The 16,527-nt window shown below is 38.1% G+C and overlaps 1 protein-coding gene across 1 annotated transcript in view; it reads right to left on the reverse strand.

Moving 5' to 3' along the window:
* Nucleotides 1-16,527, reverse strand: part of LOC132691141 (uncharacterized) — a 50,891-nt gene continuing 34,364 nt past the window's right edge. The window contains 4 exon segments of the mRNA XM_078438757.2: nucleotides 1-797; nucleotides 799-2,434; nucleotides 7,161-7,314; nucleotides 12,982-13,050. Of these exon segments, the coding sequence (XP_078294883.2) occupies nucleotides 740-797; nucleotides 799-2,434; nucleotides 7,161-7,314; nucleotides 12,982-12,996 (1,863 nt within the window). The 5' untranslated portion in view covers nucleotides 12,997-13,050 and the 3' untranslated portion in view covers nucleotides 1-739.

Genomic DNA, 16,527 nt, shown 5'->3' on the forward strand with positions numbered 1-16,527 from the left:
TGAATTTAAATAATTTTAATTTTCTGTGGAATTTAACACCTAAGATTGATTAATGCTCAAAATAAACCTAGTTCCCCCTAGTATGAATTTTCTTATGGTAGTCCACTGAGAGAATTGGCTGAATAAATTATCACTTTCATCACGTTTGTAATGTTTCTGTCCAGTATGAATTCTTTGTTGTTGTAAATTCTTTCAGGACCAAAAGTTGTACATTTTTTTTTTATTATTATTATTCTTGGAAGTCTGTACCTCTTAATCCCATTCACTTATTTTTACCCTCCGTCCCAAAGTTGTACACTTTTATAAAGCTGATCACACTCATTACATTTGTAAGGTTTCTCTCTAGAAAAAATTATGTTCCCCAAGGTATAACCTTGTATAAGCCTTGCCATACATTCCATTTGTATGGTTCGGATATTTACATTCTGATACCAGGTGAGGTGTGAGCCATGGTTACAAGTTTTGCCACGTACATTAGTTTCATATGTTAACTCTCCTTGATGGAATCTGTGATGCTGAGTACAGCTTGAACACTTGCTCACTTTATTTGCAAGTTTTCTTTCTACCGGGAGTTCTTTGATGACCCCAAAGCTGAAGCTTTGAATAAATGCACCACCACACTTATTAGGTTTACTGTGTTTCTTTTCATGATGTGTTTTCTGATGCCTCATAAGTTTTGCAATTGGGCAAAAGCTTTGCCACACTCATTACATTTATAAGGTTTCTCTCCAGTATGTTCTTATGCTGAGTAAGATGTGATCATTCCACTAGAGGCTTTGCTACACTCATGACATTTGTTTCTCTCCAATATGCATTCTTTCATGACACCAAAGGTCTGAATGTTTGATATAAGCCTTATCACATTTATTACATTTAGAAGGTTTTTCTCTCGTATGAATTCTTCGATGTCTCGTAAGGCTTGAACTTCGGATAAAATCCTTGTCGCACACATTACATTTGTGTGGTTTCTCTCCAGTGTGTATTTTCCGGTGTGTATTAAGGGTTGCAAAATGGGTAAATGCTTTGCCACACTCATTACATTTGTAAGGTTTCTCTCCAGTATGAGTTCTCTCATGACCCCAAAGGTCTGAACGTTTGATAAAAGCCTTATCACACTTACTACATTTATAAGGTTTCTCTCCTGTATGAATTCTCTGATGTGCCATAAGGTTTGAACTTTGGATAAAATCCTTGTCACACACATTACATTTGTGTGGTTTCTCTCCAGTGTGTATTTTCTGATGCCTAGTAATGGATGCAAATTGGGTAAATGCTTTGCCACACTCATTACATGTGTAAGGTTTCTCTCCAGTATGGATTTTTCTATGTTGAGTAAGATTTGAACGCTCAGCAAAGGCTTTGCCACACTCGTTACATTTGTAAGGTTTCTCTCCAGTATGAGTTCTCTCATGACCCCAAAGGTCTGAACGTTTGATAAAAGCCTTATCACACTTACTACATTTATAAGGTTTTTCTCCCGTATGAATTCTCCGATGTGCCATAAGGCTTGAACTTTGGTTAAAAGCCTTGTCACACATGTTACATTTGTGTGGTTTCTCTCCAGTGTGTATTTTCTGATGCCTAGTAAGGTTTGCACATTGGGTAAACGCTTTGCCACACTCGTTACATTTGTAAGGTTTCTCTCCAGTATGGATTTTCTTATGTCGAGTAAGATTTGAACGGTCTGTAAAGGCTTTGCCACAGTCATTACATTTGTAAGGTCTCTGTCCACAATGAATTCTCTCATGACTCATGAGATTTGAGCTTTTGCTAAAAGCCTTCCCACAGTCATTACATTTATAAGATTTTCCTCTAGCATAACCTCTCCTGTATTGTGCAGGTAATAAAGGGTATTTTGAAATCTTCCTAGATTTATTCCAAAAGTTTTTGGTACTGGGAGGAACTCCTTGAAGTGGTGAGACTGAGGAACCATTGCTGACAGACTTCTCAGTTGGATTACATTCATACATTTTCTCCTCACTGTGAAATCTCTGCAGTTCAGCCCGATGTGCCTGCAAACTTAATCCAATTCTATTTTCCAAGCAGTTTACGTACTGGTTTCCAGCACCAATTCTGTTATTGTCTAGTTTTAACAAAGTCCTTATAAATGGCTCACCACCCATGAGATACTGGTATGTATTATTTCTTACAGAAACACTCTGCTTTTCAGGAAGAGTAACTGAGGACTGATTAAGTTGCTGGTCTTTTCTACAAATGAGAGTTTTGTTATGGGTCAAAGGCACTTTATAATTTCTTGTATCATATCCCCACTGACTTTCAAACTCATGCATATCTTCCCAGACTTCCTGGAGATCAAAATCCTTGATTCCATGACTTCCATTTCTCTCCAATATCACTAAGTGGTAAAATTCTCCTTTATTAATATCCTCTGTTGGTGATAATTCCTTGATTGCAAATCCATCAGAAGGGATTCCTATTAAAGAGAGTTGGAAGGTAAATATTTTATACTGAATTACATAATTACACAACCAAATACTTTATACTGAACACAGTAAGTTTTTCAAGGATGGTCTTCAAACACTATTGTAATAATCAATGTTTTTAAGTTTGCTTTTTATAAATTTTTCCATATTAATAATTTCTCTGATTTTAAGGTAATTTTTCCAAACACACATTATACACTATCCATATTTTTTGGCCATATAACTGGATAATGAAATGATACTTCATGATTACAGAGCTCATCTATACACTGGCTATTATATAACTGTGCATGAAATCATAGAGATGTTTATCTTCCTTAATTCCTAATCTTTATAAAAATGTATTTATCTCAAGCTGTTATTTCATAATTCAGTGATTCTCAACATATCTTTGATTTCTCCTACTGTGTGTTCCTTATGGAATGTAAATTCTGTCTTTAGTTTTCAAGGAAGAATTCTTTAGAATTCCAGAGACTATTGTTTTGTGTAACTGTGATTACTAACTTAACCTGCTAGATCTATCGATTTTTAGATTGTAATACACAGGTTTCTTATAATAGTGTCGTGTTCTTTTCATCATATCCTCATACATTATTAAACACACATCATTATTAAACACCAGATCAAGTTGCAGTCATCAGCAATTTGTACTGTGTATGAATAGGGGTTTTTCTACAGTGTGGGGAGGGGCAGGACATGTGGAAACTTAGGTGCTTTGGTGCTCAAAATTAATATACCTGGAGATACCAGTATAGTTTCTTAGCTCAATCAAAAATCTGAGGAAAGGCCAGGACTTGGATTCAGAAAAGCAAGAGTGAAGCCCAAGGAGTTTCAGGCCATGTGGCGACCGTGCTTGTGCTTGCACATTTATGGGAACATGGTTGTGTTGTAAGTTAAATGCCTGACCTTGGTGAAAGGAACTGATTTAGCAACAGGCATAATACGGACTCATCCTGTAAGAATGTATAGTATTGGTATGATGTGAAAGTGGAAAATATCAAAAAGGAGACAGTATGGTGTTACAGGAAGAGTGTAGACTGACCTCTGTTTCAGCATTTGTTCTGAAAAGTATCGAACTGAATAGCCCATGAATTCCATTTCTAGGTACTCAACAGAACTATTTAATATATACATGTTTCAGGAGACACATACAAGAATTATTTTTTAAAGTTTATTTACTTAGAGTAAGAGGGAGAGTGGGGGAGGAGCAGAGAGAGAGAATCCCAAACAGGCTCCACACTGTCAGCACAGAGCCCAGTGCAGAGCTCAAACTCTTGAACTGTGAGATCATGACCTGAGCCCAAATCCAGAGTCAGATGCTAAACTGACTGATCCATCCAGGTGCCCCAAAATAATGTATTATTATGTAAAAAGCTATGGCAAATCAATTTCATGATATTTCTGTGACTAAGGCAGTAACTTTAAAAAACTACAAAAAAAGTATGTTCTCAAGGTATCATAAAATCTCGGCTTAAAGAATGCCATAGATTTAGTTGAAGACAATGTGTGTTATAACAACTGTCACTCCACATGTATGGGAATGGCCAAAATCCAGAACACTAACACTGAATATTAGTGGGATATATAGCAGTAAGAACTCCCATTCACTGCTGGTGGGAATGCAAAATGGTATGCCACTTTGGAAGACTGCAAGTTTCTTACAGAATTAAACATACTACTAAATGTTGTCTAGCAGTCATACTCTTTGGTATTTACAAAAATAAGTTGAAAATTTACATCCACTTAAAAACCTACACACAAAATAGAAAAATCCTGTATTTGTATGGAGCCACAAAAGAACCCAAATGCTAAATCATCTTGAGAGAGAAGAACGAAGCTACAGGAATCACATTCCCAATTTCAAACTCCCTGATTACAAAGCTGTGGTAATTAAAACAGTATGGTATTAGCATAAAAATAGATACACAGATCAACAGAACAGGAGCCTAGAAATAAACTCACACACATGGTCAATTAATTTACAACAAAGAAGACATGACTGTACAATGGGGGAAAGTACAATCTCTTTAATCAATGGTTTGGGAAAACGGGACAGCCAGAGGCAAAAGCGTGAAACTGGACCACTGACTGACACCATACACAAAAATTAACTCAGAATGGATTAAAGACTAAATCTAAGACCTGAAACCATAAAACTCCTAGAAGAAAAGATAGAGGGTAAGAAGCTCCTTGACACAGGTCTGGGCAATTTTTTTGTTTTTTTGACTCTTGACGCCAAAAGAAAAAACAAGAGCAAAAATAAGTGGGACTACATCAAACTAAAAAGTGTCTGCACAGCAAAGGAAACACTTTTTCAACAAAATGTAAAATTAGCAAATGATGTATCTGATAAGGGACTAATAATCCAACACAGCCCAAAAATGCTCAAATGATCCAATTTAAGAAATGGGCAGAAGAGCTGAATAGACATTTTACAAAGACCTAGAGGTGGCCAACAGGACCATGAAAAGATGTTCATCGTCATTCATCACCAGGGAAATGCAAATCAAAACTACAATGAGGTATCATTTCACACCTATTAGAATGGCAGTTATTAAAAAGACAAGAATAACAAGCATTGGTGACAGGGTGGGGAATTTGTGCAGTGTTGGTGGGAGATGAAATGGTATAGCCAAGAGAACTGTGTGATCCACCAATTCTACTTCTGAGTATTTATCTGAAGAAAACAAAAACACTAACTCAAAAAGAAGCGTTCTGATGTTCACTGCAGCACTATTTATAGTAGTTGAGATACAGATACAATCTAAGTGTCCATTGATGGGTGAATGGATAAAGTTGTGTATATATAACACAATATTATCCAGCCATAAAAAAGAAAGAATCTTGCCATTTGTGACAACACGGATGGACCTTGAGGACATTATGCTAAGAGGAATGAGTCAAAGACCAATACAGTATGATTTCTCTTATATGTGGAATCTTAACAAAACCACCTCTCTTAGTAGATACAGAGAACAGATTGGTGGTTACTACAGGCAGGAAGTTGAGGGGACAGTGGCAGAAATGGGTGAAGGGATCAAAAGGCTAAGAAAAAAAAAAGAGGGATGCCTAGCTGGCTCATTTGGTAGAGCATGCAACCCTTGACCTTGTGGTGGTGAGTTCAAACCCCACAATGGGTGCAGAGATTACTTAACATCAAAACTTGCTGCTGCCTCTTTAGTTCTTAAAACAACCTAAACAAAACACCACCCAAATTTATTAATATGGTGCTTTCCGTATATCAGGAATGCAATAAACATCTGTGGAATGATACATGTTTTTCCGACAGAAAAGCTAACTAGAGATGTCAGTAAACTGTGCTGTATTTTAACTACATCTAATTTTGGATTTTCACTTTTTGGAATTATCTACATCATGACTTCTTCCTAATTAATGCACAATGGCCCGACCCTAAGAAGCCAGGATGGCCCAGGAAAGAAAGAGATAAACTTTAGCTCTACTTTTATTAGACAGATACTACATTTTGTTTGTCTCCTGAGAAGTTCTCTCTAGGACACAAAATAGAAATGGGAAGTGAACAGGTCCTGGGGTCTGCACTATAGAGGCCTCAGCTCTGACCTGTATGGAATGAGAACCAAGAGAGATCAGGGAAAAGATTCCTTAGGGACAGCCATCCCAGTCCCTCTCAAACCATGGCACCAGTATGGTCAGAGGGGCCAGGTAACAGCGTTGTAGGTCCTAACAGTGGGAGTTTAGATGTGTACACATTTGATTTACACATCTGAATAACAGAATGAGAAGTGTGGGGGTGGGGGGTGAGGGAGGCTTTTCTTTGAAAGCTCATAAGGAATGAACTTGTATTTTCCCACAGACCCTTCCCAAACAGTATTTACTGGAGCCATTTACTCTGTGCCCCTCTAAGCTCTGACTTGTGCTCACATCTCCAATACATTCCCACCTGTCTGGATTTCCCCAAATATTCAGGTCACATTCCACAGTCCAGGGCTCTTTCCCTGCTTCGAAAATGGAGATGATATTCAGCTCAAGAAGAGATTTCCATTTATAAAGAAAAACAGATCTGCTTTGCTCTTCCAGAATACATTCCCAGCTTGTTGTTCAACAAAGAAAGGACATTCAGTATATGTGGGTGTAGAAACATATTTCAAAAAGTAGTCAACTGAGTGCCTGAATGCTTAAGGATTATTTTAGGTATGCAGAAATCTGGTTCTTTCCAAGAAGTACTGAACCAAAAGCACAAGGGTAAGACCACAGAATCAGATATTTTAAAAAATTCACCATAAGGTTTCCTTTTCTTTCCCCAACTTTAAGTAACTTTATTGTCTCTGAGCCTTATCTTTAATGATGTCAGTGAAATTGGACTTACTAAGACTTTAAGGGTTTTTACATCCTATTCCCCAGACTTCTAGATGGTTATTTAAATTCTAGTTAGTTAATAAACAGTATAGTATGGGTTTCAGTAGAATTTAGTGATTCATATAACATATAATACCCAGTGCTCGTCATCACCATTTCCCTCCCACAAGGTTTTCTGACTAATGTTCTGCAACCACCTAAACAAGCAGGAGTGCAGAACTTCTGAAGGAAAGGGAAGTTAAGAGTCCATTTGCCACATTATGATGCCTTTCCATTCTCCATCAAAATGGCTGCAATCACTCCCTAAAGAACAGGGATTTGAAACTCCTATGATCAAGTCAGGGACTCTCAAAAGGAAATGCAAACACAAAAAGTAATTACCGACTTCTGGAGGGAAGTTATCTTCACCCAGGGAGACCAGGTTCCTGTAGTTCTCCAACATCACGTCCCTGTACAAGGACCTCTGAGCGGGGTCCAGGCACTCCCACTCCTCCTGAGAGAACTCTATGGCTACGTCCCTGAATGTCAACCGTCCCTGAAAGGAAAACACATTTCACCAAGTGGACAGGGAAAGTGTTCTTATTTGACACAAAATTAGGGATGTGTAAAGATGGACTTGGCTAGAGTGAGTATTCTTTGATTTGTGTAAGATAATTTTGAAGAGATACAGTTAACATAAAATTAGCCATTTTAAAGTACCATTCAGGGGCGCCTGGGTGGCTCAGTCGGTTAAGCGGCCGACTTCGGCTCAGGTCATGATCTCACGGTCCATGGGTTCGAGCCCCGCGTCGGGCTCTGTGCTGACAACTCAGAGCCTGGAGCCTGTTTCAGATTCTGTGTCTCCCTCTCTCTGACCCTCCCCCGTTCATGCTCTGTCTCTCTCTGTCTCAAAAATAAATAAATGTTAAAAAAAAATTTTTTTTTTAAATAAAAAAATAAAGTACCATTCAGTGACAGTGCATTCACAATGTTGCATAAATCTCACCTCTGTCTAGATAGAAAACATTTTTATCAGCCCCAAAGGAAATCCTTTACCCATTAAGCAGGTGCTTCCTATTGCCCAGTCCGTGGCAACCACTAATGCTTTGTCTCTGGATTTACTGATTTTGGATCTTTTTATGTGAATGGAATGGCATCAAAAATGTGACCGTTTGCATCTGCCTTCTTTCACTTAGAATAATGTTTGGGGTTCATCCATGATATAGTATGTATCAGTGGTACATTTCCTTTCTTCTGCCTGCAGAGTATTCCATAGCAGGACTAGACCATATTCACTCAACTGCTGATGGGCATTTGCTTGTTACCACCTTTGCCTGATGTTAATAAGTTGCTATGAACTTTCAAGTACAAGTAAGTTTGAATATTTGTTTTCAGTTCTTTTGGTTATGTACCTAGGAGTGGAATTACTGGGTCACATGGTTTAATATTTTGAGAATTGGCCACACTGTTTTCTGCAGCAGCTACAACAGCTTAACAGCAGTGTGTCATGATTCTAATTAGAATCTTTACATCTTTACCAACACTTATTTTTTGTTGTTGTTGTTGTTTTACAATAGTCATCCTAGTGGGTATGAAATGATAACTCATTTGGTTTTGACTTTGCATCTTACTAATGACTACTTTCATTGAACACCTCTTCTTGTGCTTGTTTCATTTGTATATCTTCTATGGAGAAATGTCTATTAAAATACTTTGACTATTTTGCAAATTGGGCTCTTTGTATTTTGGTTGTTGAGTTGTAGAGAAGTTCTTCATATATTTCTAGGTTCTGCACCCTTAGTAGATTTGTGATTTGCAAATTATTTCCTCCCATTTGGTAGACTGTTTCACTCACGTGATAATGTCTCAGTGCACAGACATGATTGTGACGAATACCAATTTATCTACTTAGTCATTTTCTCTTTTGCTATTGGTATCATATATAAAAATCCACTGCCAACACTAAGGTCATGAAGAGTTACCTCTATGTTTTCATCTAAGACTTTTATAGTTTTAGCTCTTACCTGTAGTCTTTTGATTAATTCTGAATTTATTTACTTATATGGTAGGAGGTAGTTTCAGTTTCATTGACACAAGGATATCCAGTTGTTCCAGTACCATTAAAGAGACTATTCTTTTTTCCACTGTTTTTGGCAGACTTGTAAAAGGGAATGGATTGCAGACATATGGGTTTACTTGTGGACGCTCAATTCTATCACTTTGATCTGTATTTCTAGCCTCTGCTAGAATTATAGTTTTGATTACTCAAAGTTATTGTAGTCAGGTTTGATGTCAAGAATTCTAAGTCTTCCAATATTGTTCTTTCTCATATTTATTTTCGTTATTTGGTGTCCTTACCAATTCTATGTGAGTTTTAGAATCAGGTTTCCCATTTGGGCAAAACATGCTTTTGGGGTGTTCTAAGGACTGCATTACCCTTTATATTGCTCTGGGGAGTACTGCCATTTTAAGGTCTTCTAAGCCACAAGCACAAGATATCTTGACATTTGTTTAGGTTTTCTTTAATTTTCCTCAACGACTTTGTATGAAATTTCAGTGTGTAAATCTTCCATTTCCTTGGTTAAATTTATTCCCATTTGTTTTCTTGCTCTTCTAAATGGAACTGTTTACTTACTGTCCATTTGTTGATTGCTCCCGTACAGAAACACAACCTGAATTTTCAGTGTTGATATTGTATTCTGTAACTTCAGTGAATTCATTCTAATAGTTTGAGGATTCTTATTTTTTTTTAATATAAAATATAATTTATTGTCAGTTTGGTTTCCATACAACACCCAGTGCTCATCCCAAAAGGTGCCCTCCTCAATGCCCATCACCCACTTTCCCCTCTCCCCCACCCCCCACCAACCCTCAATTTGTTCTCAGTATTTAAGTCTCATGGTTTGCCTCCCTCTCTCTAACTACCCCCCCCCCCCCCATGGTTCTCTGTTAAGTTTCTCAGGATCCACATATGAGTGAAAACATATGGTAACTGTCTTTCTGAGGATTCTTATTTCTAAATATAAGATCATGTACACTATGAATGGAGATCATTTGATTTCTTTTCCAATTCTGACACATTTTATTTATCCTCTGTATTTTCTCTAATTAAAGTTTCCCATACAGTGTTGATATGTGGTGGCACAATGGGGCATACTTGTTTTGTTCTTGATATTAGGGGGAAGTTTTCAGTTGTTCACCAATGAGCATGATGTTAGCTATGGAATTTTTATAATATCCTTTTTCGGACTGATCAGGTTCCCTTCTATTCCTAATTTTGAGTGCAATGTTTTTGGTGGGTGGAGTGTTCTATATATGTCTGCTGAGTTTAGCTGGTTTAGTGTTGCACAGTCCTCTATTACTGATGTCTGGCGGTTCTGTCCATTATTAAAAAGGGAACACTGAGGTCTCCCTCTGTTATAGTAGAACTCTTTTTTTGCTTCAAAAAATTGGGGGCTTTGCTGTTATATACATATCATTTATAGTTGTTTTATCTTCGTGATGGACTGACTCTTTTTTCAATATAGAATGTCCTTCAACATCTTTAGTAGCAATTTTGCAACTTAAAGTCTGTTTGGTCTGATATGTGTATAGCTACTCAGGTAGGTTTCATGACTATCTGCAAGGAATGTCTTTTTCCATCCTTCCACTTGCAACCTATTTGTGTATTTAAAGCGAGCATTGGGGCGCCTGGGTGGCTCAGTTGGTTAAGCTTCCAACTTTGACTCAGGTCATGATCTCATGGTTTGTGGGTTCGAGCCCCACATCGGGCTCTGTGCTGACAGCTCAGAACCTGGAGTCTACTTTAGATTCTGTGTCTTCCTCTCTCTCTGCCCCTCCCCCACTCGTGCTCTGTCTCTCTCTCTCTCTCTCTCTCTCCCAAAAATAAAATAAACATTAAAATTTTTTTTAAAAAGCTGACTGATTGAGGCGCCTGGGTGGCTCAGTCAGTTAAGCAGCCGACTTCGGCTCAGGTCATGATCTCGCGGTCCGTGAGTTCGAGCCCCGCGTCGGGCTCTGTGCTGACAGCTCAGAGCCTGGAGCCTGTTTCAGATTCTGTGTCTCCCTCTCTCTCTGACCCTCCCCTGTTCATGCTTTGTCTCTCTCTGTCTCAAAAATAAATAAAAGTTAAAAAAAATTTTTTTTAATAAAAAAATAAAAAGCTGACTGATTATGTGCTTGCCAGGGATCTCCATGCATTTGTCATACTTGAAGTTAATTGAGTTTTTTGGATGTGTAGGTTGTTTTGACATATTGGGGAGGTTTTCAACTCTTATTTCTTCAAATATTCTTTCTGCCCTTTCTTTGTCTTATCCTTCTAGGACTCCTATTACATGTATATCAGTATTCTTGATAGTGTTTGAAGATTTCTTAGTCTCCAGTCATTTTTCTTCTTTTTTTCCCTTTTATTCTTTTTCTCCCTTTCTTCTGCTTACACCTGATAATTTCAGTTAACTTATGTTTAGGTTCACTGATTCTTTATTCTTATTGTCCGTCTATTGTCCATTCACCCTCTAGTGAATTTTGAATTTTGGCTATTATACTTTAACTCCAGAATAACTATCCCATCCCTTTCTATTTCATCTGTCTGTTTACTGATATTTTCTATTTGTTGAAACATTATTCTTCTACTTCTTAGATGTTTTCCATGTTTTCCTTTAGCTGAGGATGTTCAAGACAGTTGATTTAAAATCTTTATTTAGTAAGTGGAACGTCTGTGCCTCCTCAGAAAGACTATCATTAACCTGGTAATCCTGCTTAAGCTGTACAATCTTTTCTTTTTTCTTTTTTTTTTAAATGTTTATTGGTTTTTGAGAGAAAGAATGTGAGCAGGGGAGGGGCAGAGAGAGGGAGACACAGAATCCGAAGTAGGCTCTAGGCTCTGACCTGTCAGCACAGAGCCCCACGTGGACCTCTTATTCATTAACCATGAGATCATGACCTGAGCCCAAGTCGGACACCTTATCGACCTAGCCAACCAGGCACCCCATAACAATTTTAAGATACGCTTAGATGTCTGTAGTGAAGTCAGCCTGCTGAGAAGCCACCACCTGGCATTCTTTGAAACAGTAAGAAATTGTAAAGGACCCATGTTTCTTCATTTAGTGAATGCTCCAATGAGGATCTAAAAAAGCAGTTATCTCTACGTTTACTAACATGAGAACAACTTCAAGACATATGGTATGTAAATATTTCAATTTGCAGAGTAAAATATGATGATAAAACATTTAGTGAAGAATATTTTCTAAAATCACATTACAATATGTAAATACATTTTTAGAAGATTTGCACTAAAGAGAACATCAGTTCCTGATGAAGACAATCCGTGATGGTGAAAGATGTGAGAGGGAATGGTTATTTTACTTATTAGTTTCTAAGATGTACCACTGTGTGGAACTGAACCACAAAAATATATACTAGAGGGGTTTAATACAAAAAAAAATTTAACAATTATTAGTAAAATGAAAATTGAGCGCCAGCCTCTCTGATGACAGAAAGTTCTGGTCCTATGTCAGGCTAAGTTATAAACATTTTTATTTAAAAGATCTACGGCATAAGAGTTCCTGAAAGAACACCACACATGGTCTTTATGAGATGGATGTGCTATAAATAAAAAAACACTTACTGTTAGAAAAGTAGGTTGATTCTACATTTTAAAACTAATTGTGTTAACAAAACAAAACTCTCTATTCCTTATCCATACTTTGAACTTCCCATTCTATTCCAAAGTATTAATATTTGGGAGTCAGAAGCACACTGATTCCCTCGTTTAACGTCAAAAGGCATTTGTAAAATCAAAGCAAATTTCCCCGTCAGTCTTATTTTCCAGGGTTTCTCAAGTACTTGTGAGCATTAATATATTACTTAGTATGTAATCTCTTTAATCCTGGTTTATTTATATGAGCTGAATGGGCATCTAGAAGGAGTCTCTGAAGAATCCAACTGCCCAACCTCAAGGACACGACAGCCCACTTCCCCCATCTCTAGTTCTTGCCTGCGAAGAAACTCCTTCACAGGATAACCACCTAAAAGGAGCCTCTTCCCAAGTTCCATGTCACTGGGTCACAGTGAGATGGAATCTGCATGGAGATGAGAGGAGACTGGGAGAAGGCCCTGGGTGTGAGTAAACACTGTAGGCAGGACAACTCTGAGACGGAGAAGATTAATGAGTTCAAAATGTGACATTTTAGGAAGAACAATCATCAAAAAATATGACTTTTACCTGGAAAAGAGCCATTCCTCCTTTTTTTCCCCCCTCTTCTTCTGGTCTTCCTTCTCAGGTAAGGTTATACTGTGTGACAAAAAGTATGTTGTTTAATGTTTAGAATCAAGATATCCTCTTCCTCTGCCATAGTATGCATATAGAGTATGCATACAGAGAGCACCTTACTATGGGAGAAAGACAGACCTTTGCTGCCCACCGCAACAGAAGGGATTCAGGGAGAATAAACTCCTATATGGAGTCCAACAAGTGCATTTGTCAAGCATTTCTTCAGAAAGCCCTCCCCTCCTGCTGAAACGTACACACTCTACTGAAACTGCATTGTCTTGTCTACCTGGCACTCAGCCTAAGGGAACTCCCTCATTCAAGTTCTTGGCTCCTCCCTAGGAAGCCAGCATCCAATGAATGGTTGATGGAGGACACAGAAGCTTGTCCATGCCATCAGTTTGGAACAAGTCTTAAGAGCCACCTGAGCTCCAAAGCTCCCTGGTTACTACACTCTGAGTTTAGATCTTTGTCCTCATGGTGATGGGAAGCCATGAGAAGGTTTAATGTCAAAAGATGACACAAATTTTTAAGATATAGCTAAGACACACAGAGAGGGTGGAGCTGACAGAGGCATGTCTCTCTCTCTAAGACTATTCTGCCTCTTTCTAAGTGGTTTTTATTATTTTTGGAAATGGGTCACATTGTAAACTCTAATGATAACTGCATACCCTCATCCAGAAAACTGTCAACACAAAAACACACCCAACTTTGAAAATCATTTCAGGGATCTTATTAGCTCAGGTTCAGAATTTTTGGTCTGTCGTCTCCATGTTACAGGTAGGTACACTGGGGCTCAGAAGGGGAGTAATTTTACCAAGTTACCCTTAAGAAGTTTGAGTTGAGTGAGCAGAACTGGGTGTAAGTAAATTCTGAAATGATGGCCTGGATAGCTTTAAGCAGAAAGGGCTTGTCCTGGCATCCTAATCAGCAAGGAGGAAGTCAAACTTTCACTCTTTGCAGATGGCTTGTACTTTATATGGAAATCCCAAAGATTCCACCAAAAAACTGCTAGAACTGATCCATGAATTCAGCAAAGTCTCAGGATATAAAATTAATGCACAGAAATCAATTGCATTTCTTTTTTTTTTAATGTTTATTTTAGAGACAGAGAGAGAGGCAGAGCATGAGGAAGGGAGGGACAGAGAGAGAGGGAGACATAGAATCCGAAGTAGGCTCCAAGCTCTGAGCTGTCAGCACAGAGCCCGACGCAGGGCTCAAACTCAAAAACAGTGAGATCATGACCTGAACTGAAGTCAGACACTTAACGGACTGAGCCACCCAGGTGCCCCTAATTGCATTTCTATACACCAATCATGAAGCAGCAGAAAGAGAAATCAAGGAATCGATCCCATTTACAACTGCCCCAAAACCCATAAAATACCTAGGAATAAACCTAACCCAAGAGGTGAAAAATCAATACCCTGAAAACTATAGAAAGCTTACGAAAGAAATTGAAGACACCAAAAAAAAAAAAAAAAGGAAAAATATTCCACACTCATGGATTGGAAGAACAAATATTGTTAAAATGTAAATACTACCCAAGGCAATCTACATATTCAATGCAATCCCTATCAAAATAATACCAGCATTCTTCACAGAGCTAGAAAAAACAATCCTACAATTTGTATGAAACCACAAAAGACCCCAAATAACCAAAGCAATCCTGAAAAAGAAAACCAAAGCTGCAAATATCACATTTCCGGACTGTAAGCTGTAACACTGTAAGCTGTGTTACAAAGCTGTAATCAGCAAGACAGTATGGAACTAGCACAAAAACAGACCCACAGATCAATGGAACAGAATAGAGAACCCAGAAATGGACCCACAAACATATGGCCAACTAATCTTTGTGACAAAGCAGGAAAGAATATCCAATGGAATAAAGACAGTCTCTTCAGCAAGTGGAGCTGGGAAAACTGGACAGTGACATGCAGAAGAAATCTGGACCACTTTCTTACACCATACACAAAAATAAATTCAAAATGGATGAAAGACCTAAATGTAAGACAGGAAGCCATCAACATCCTCGAGGAGAAAGCAGGCCAAAACCTCTTTGACCTGGCCGCAGCAACTTCTTACTCAACATGTCTCCAGAGGCAAGAAAAACAAAAACAAAAATGAACTATTGGGACCTCATCAAAATAAAAAGCTTCTGCACAGTGAAGGAAACAATCAGCAAAACTAAAAGGCAAACAGCGGAATGAGGGAAGATATTTGCAAATGGCATATCAGATAAAGGATTAGTATCCAAAATCTATAGAGAACTTCTCAAACTCAGCACCCAAAAAACAATCCAGTGAAGAAATGAAGACATGAATAGACACTTTTCCAAAGAAGACATCCAGATGGCCAACCGACACATGAAAAAATGCTCAACTTCACTCACCATCAGGGAGATACAAATCAAAACCACAATGAGATACCACCTCACACCTATCAGAATGGCTAACAGTAACAACTCAGGCAACGACAGATGTTGGCGAGGACGCGGAGAAAGAGGATCTCTTTTGCACTGCTGGTGGGAATGCAAATGGGTGCAGCCACTCTGGAAAAAGTATGGAGGTTCCTTAAAAAATTAAAAATAGAACTACCCAATGACCCAGCACTTGCAGTGCTACGTATTTATCCAAGGGATACAGATGTGTGGCTTCGAAGGGGGACATGCACCCCAATGTTTAAAGCAGCACTATTGACAATAGCCAAAGAATGAAAACAGCCCAAATGTCCATCGACTGAATAATGGATAAAGAAGATGTGGTATATACATATATATGTGTATATATACATACATACATACATAATATACACACACACACACAAAGTATATATGTATATATATATGTATATACAAGTATTATATGTATATATATATAAGTGGAGTATTAACTTGGCAATCGAAAAGAATGCAATCCTGCCATTTGCAACAATATGGATGGACTAGAGTGTATCATGCTAAGTGAAATTAGCAGTGAGAGTAACACATACAACATACGACTTCACTCATATGTGGAATTTATGACACAAAACAGATGAACATAAGGGAAGGGAAGCAAAAATAATGTACAAACAGGGAGGGAGACAAAACATAAAGACTCTTAAATACAGAGAACAAACTGAGGGTTGCTGGAAGGGTGCTGGGTGGGAGGATGAGCTAAATGGATAAGGGGCGTTAAGGACACTTCTTGGGATGTTCACTGGGTTTTATATGTAGGGGATGAGTCACTGGATTTTGCTCCTGAAATCATTATTGCACTACATGCTAACTGGGATGTAAATTTAAAAAAAAAAAAAAAAAAAAGTGTTGGTCCTAATTCCAGATTACCTTTCATATTCCCGAACAAGAGAGGCTTCTCTTTCATGGGTTTGATCAAACCCAAACATTTAATTCCTCTTTTCCAGAAAAGCTGTATGAAATTACAAATAGTTACAAGTCCTGGAAAACATGAAAAAGGGTCATCTGTGGGTATGAGCTCTGAGCAATCTGTATTATGAACAGAT

Source organism: Panthera onca, chromosome E2 (assembly GCF_046562875.1).
Source record: "Panthera onca isolate mPanOnc1 chromosome E2, mPanOnc1 haplotype 2, whole genome shotgun sequence".
NCBI lineage: Eukaryota > Metazoa > Chordata > Mammalia > Carnivora > Felidae > Panthera > Panthera onca.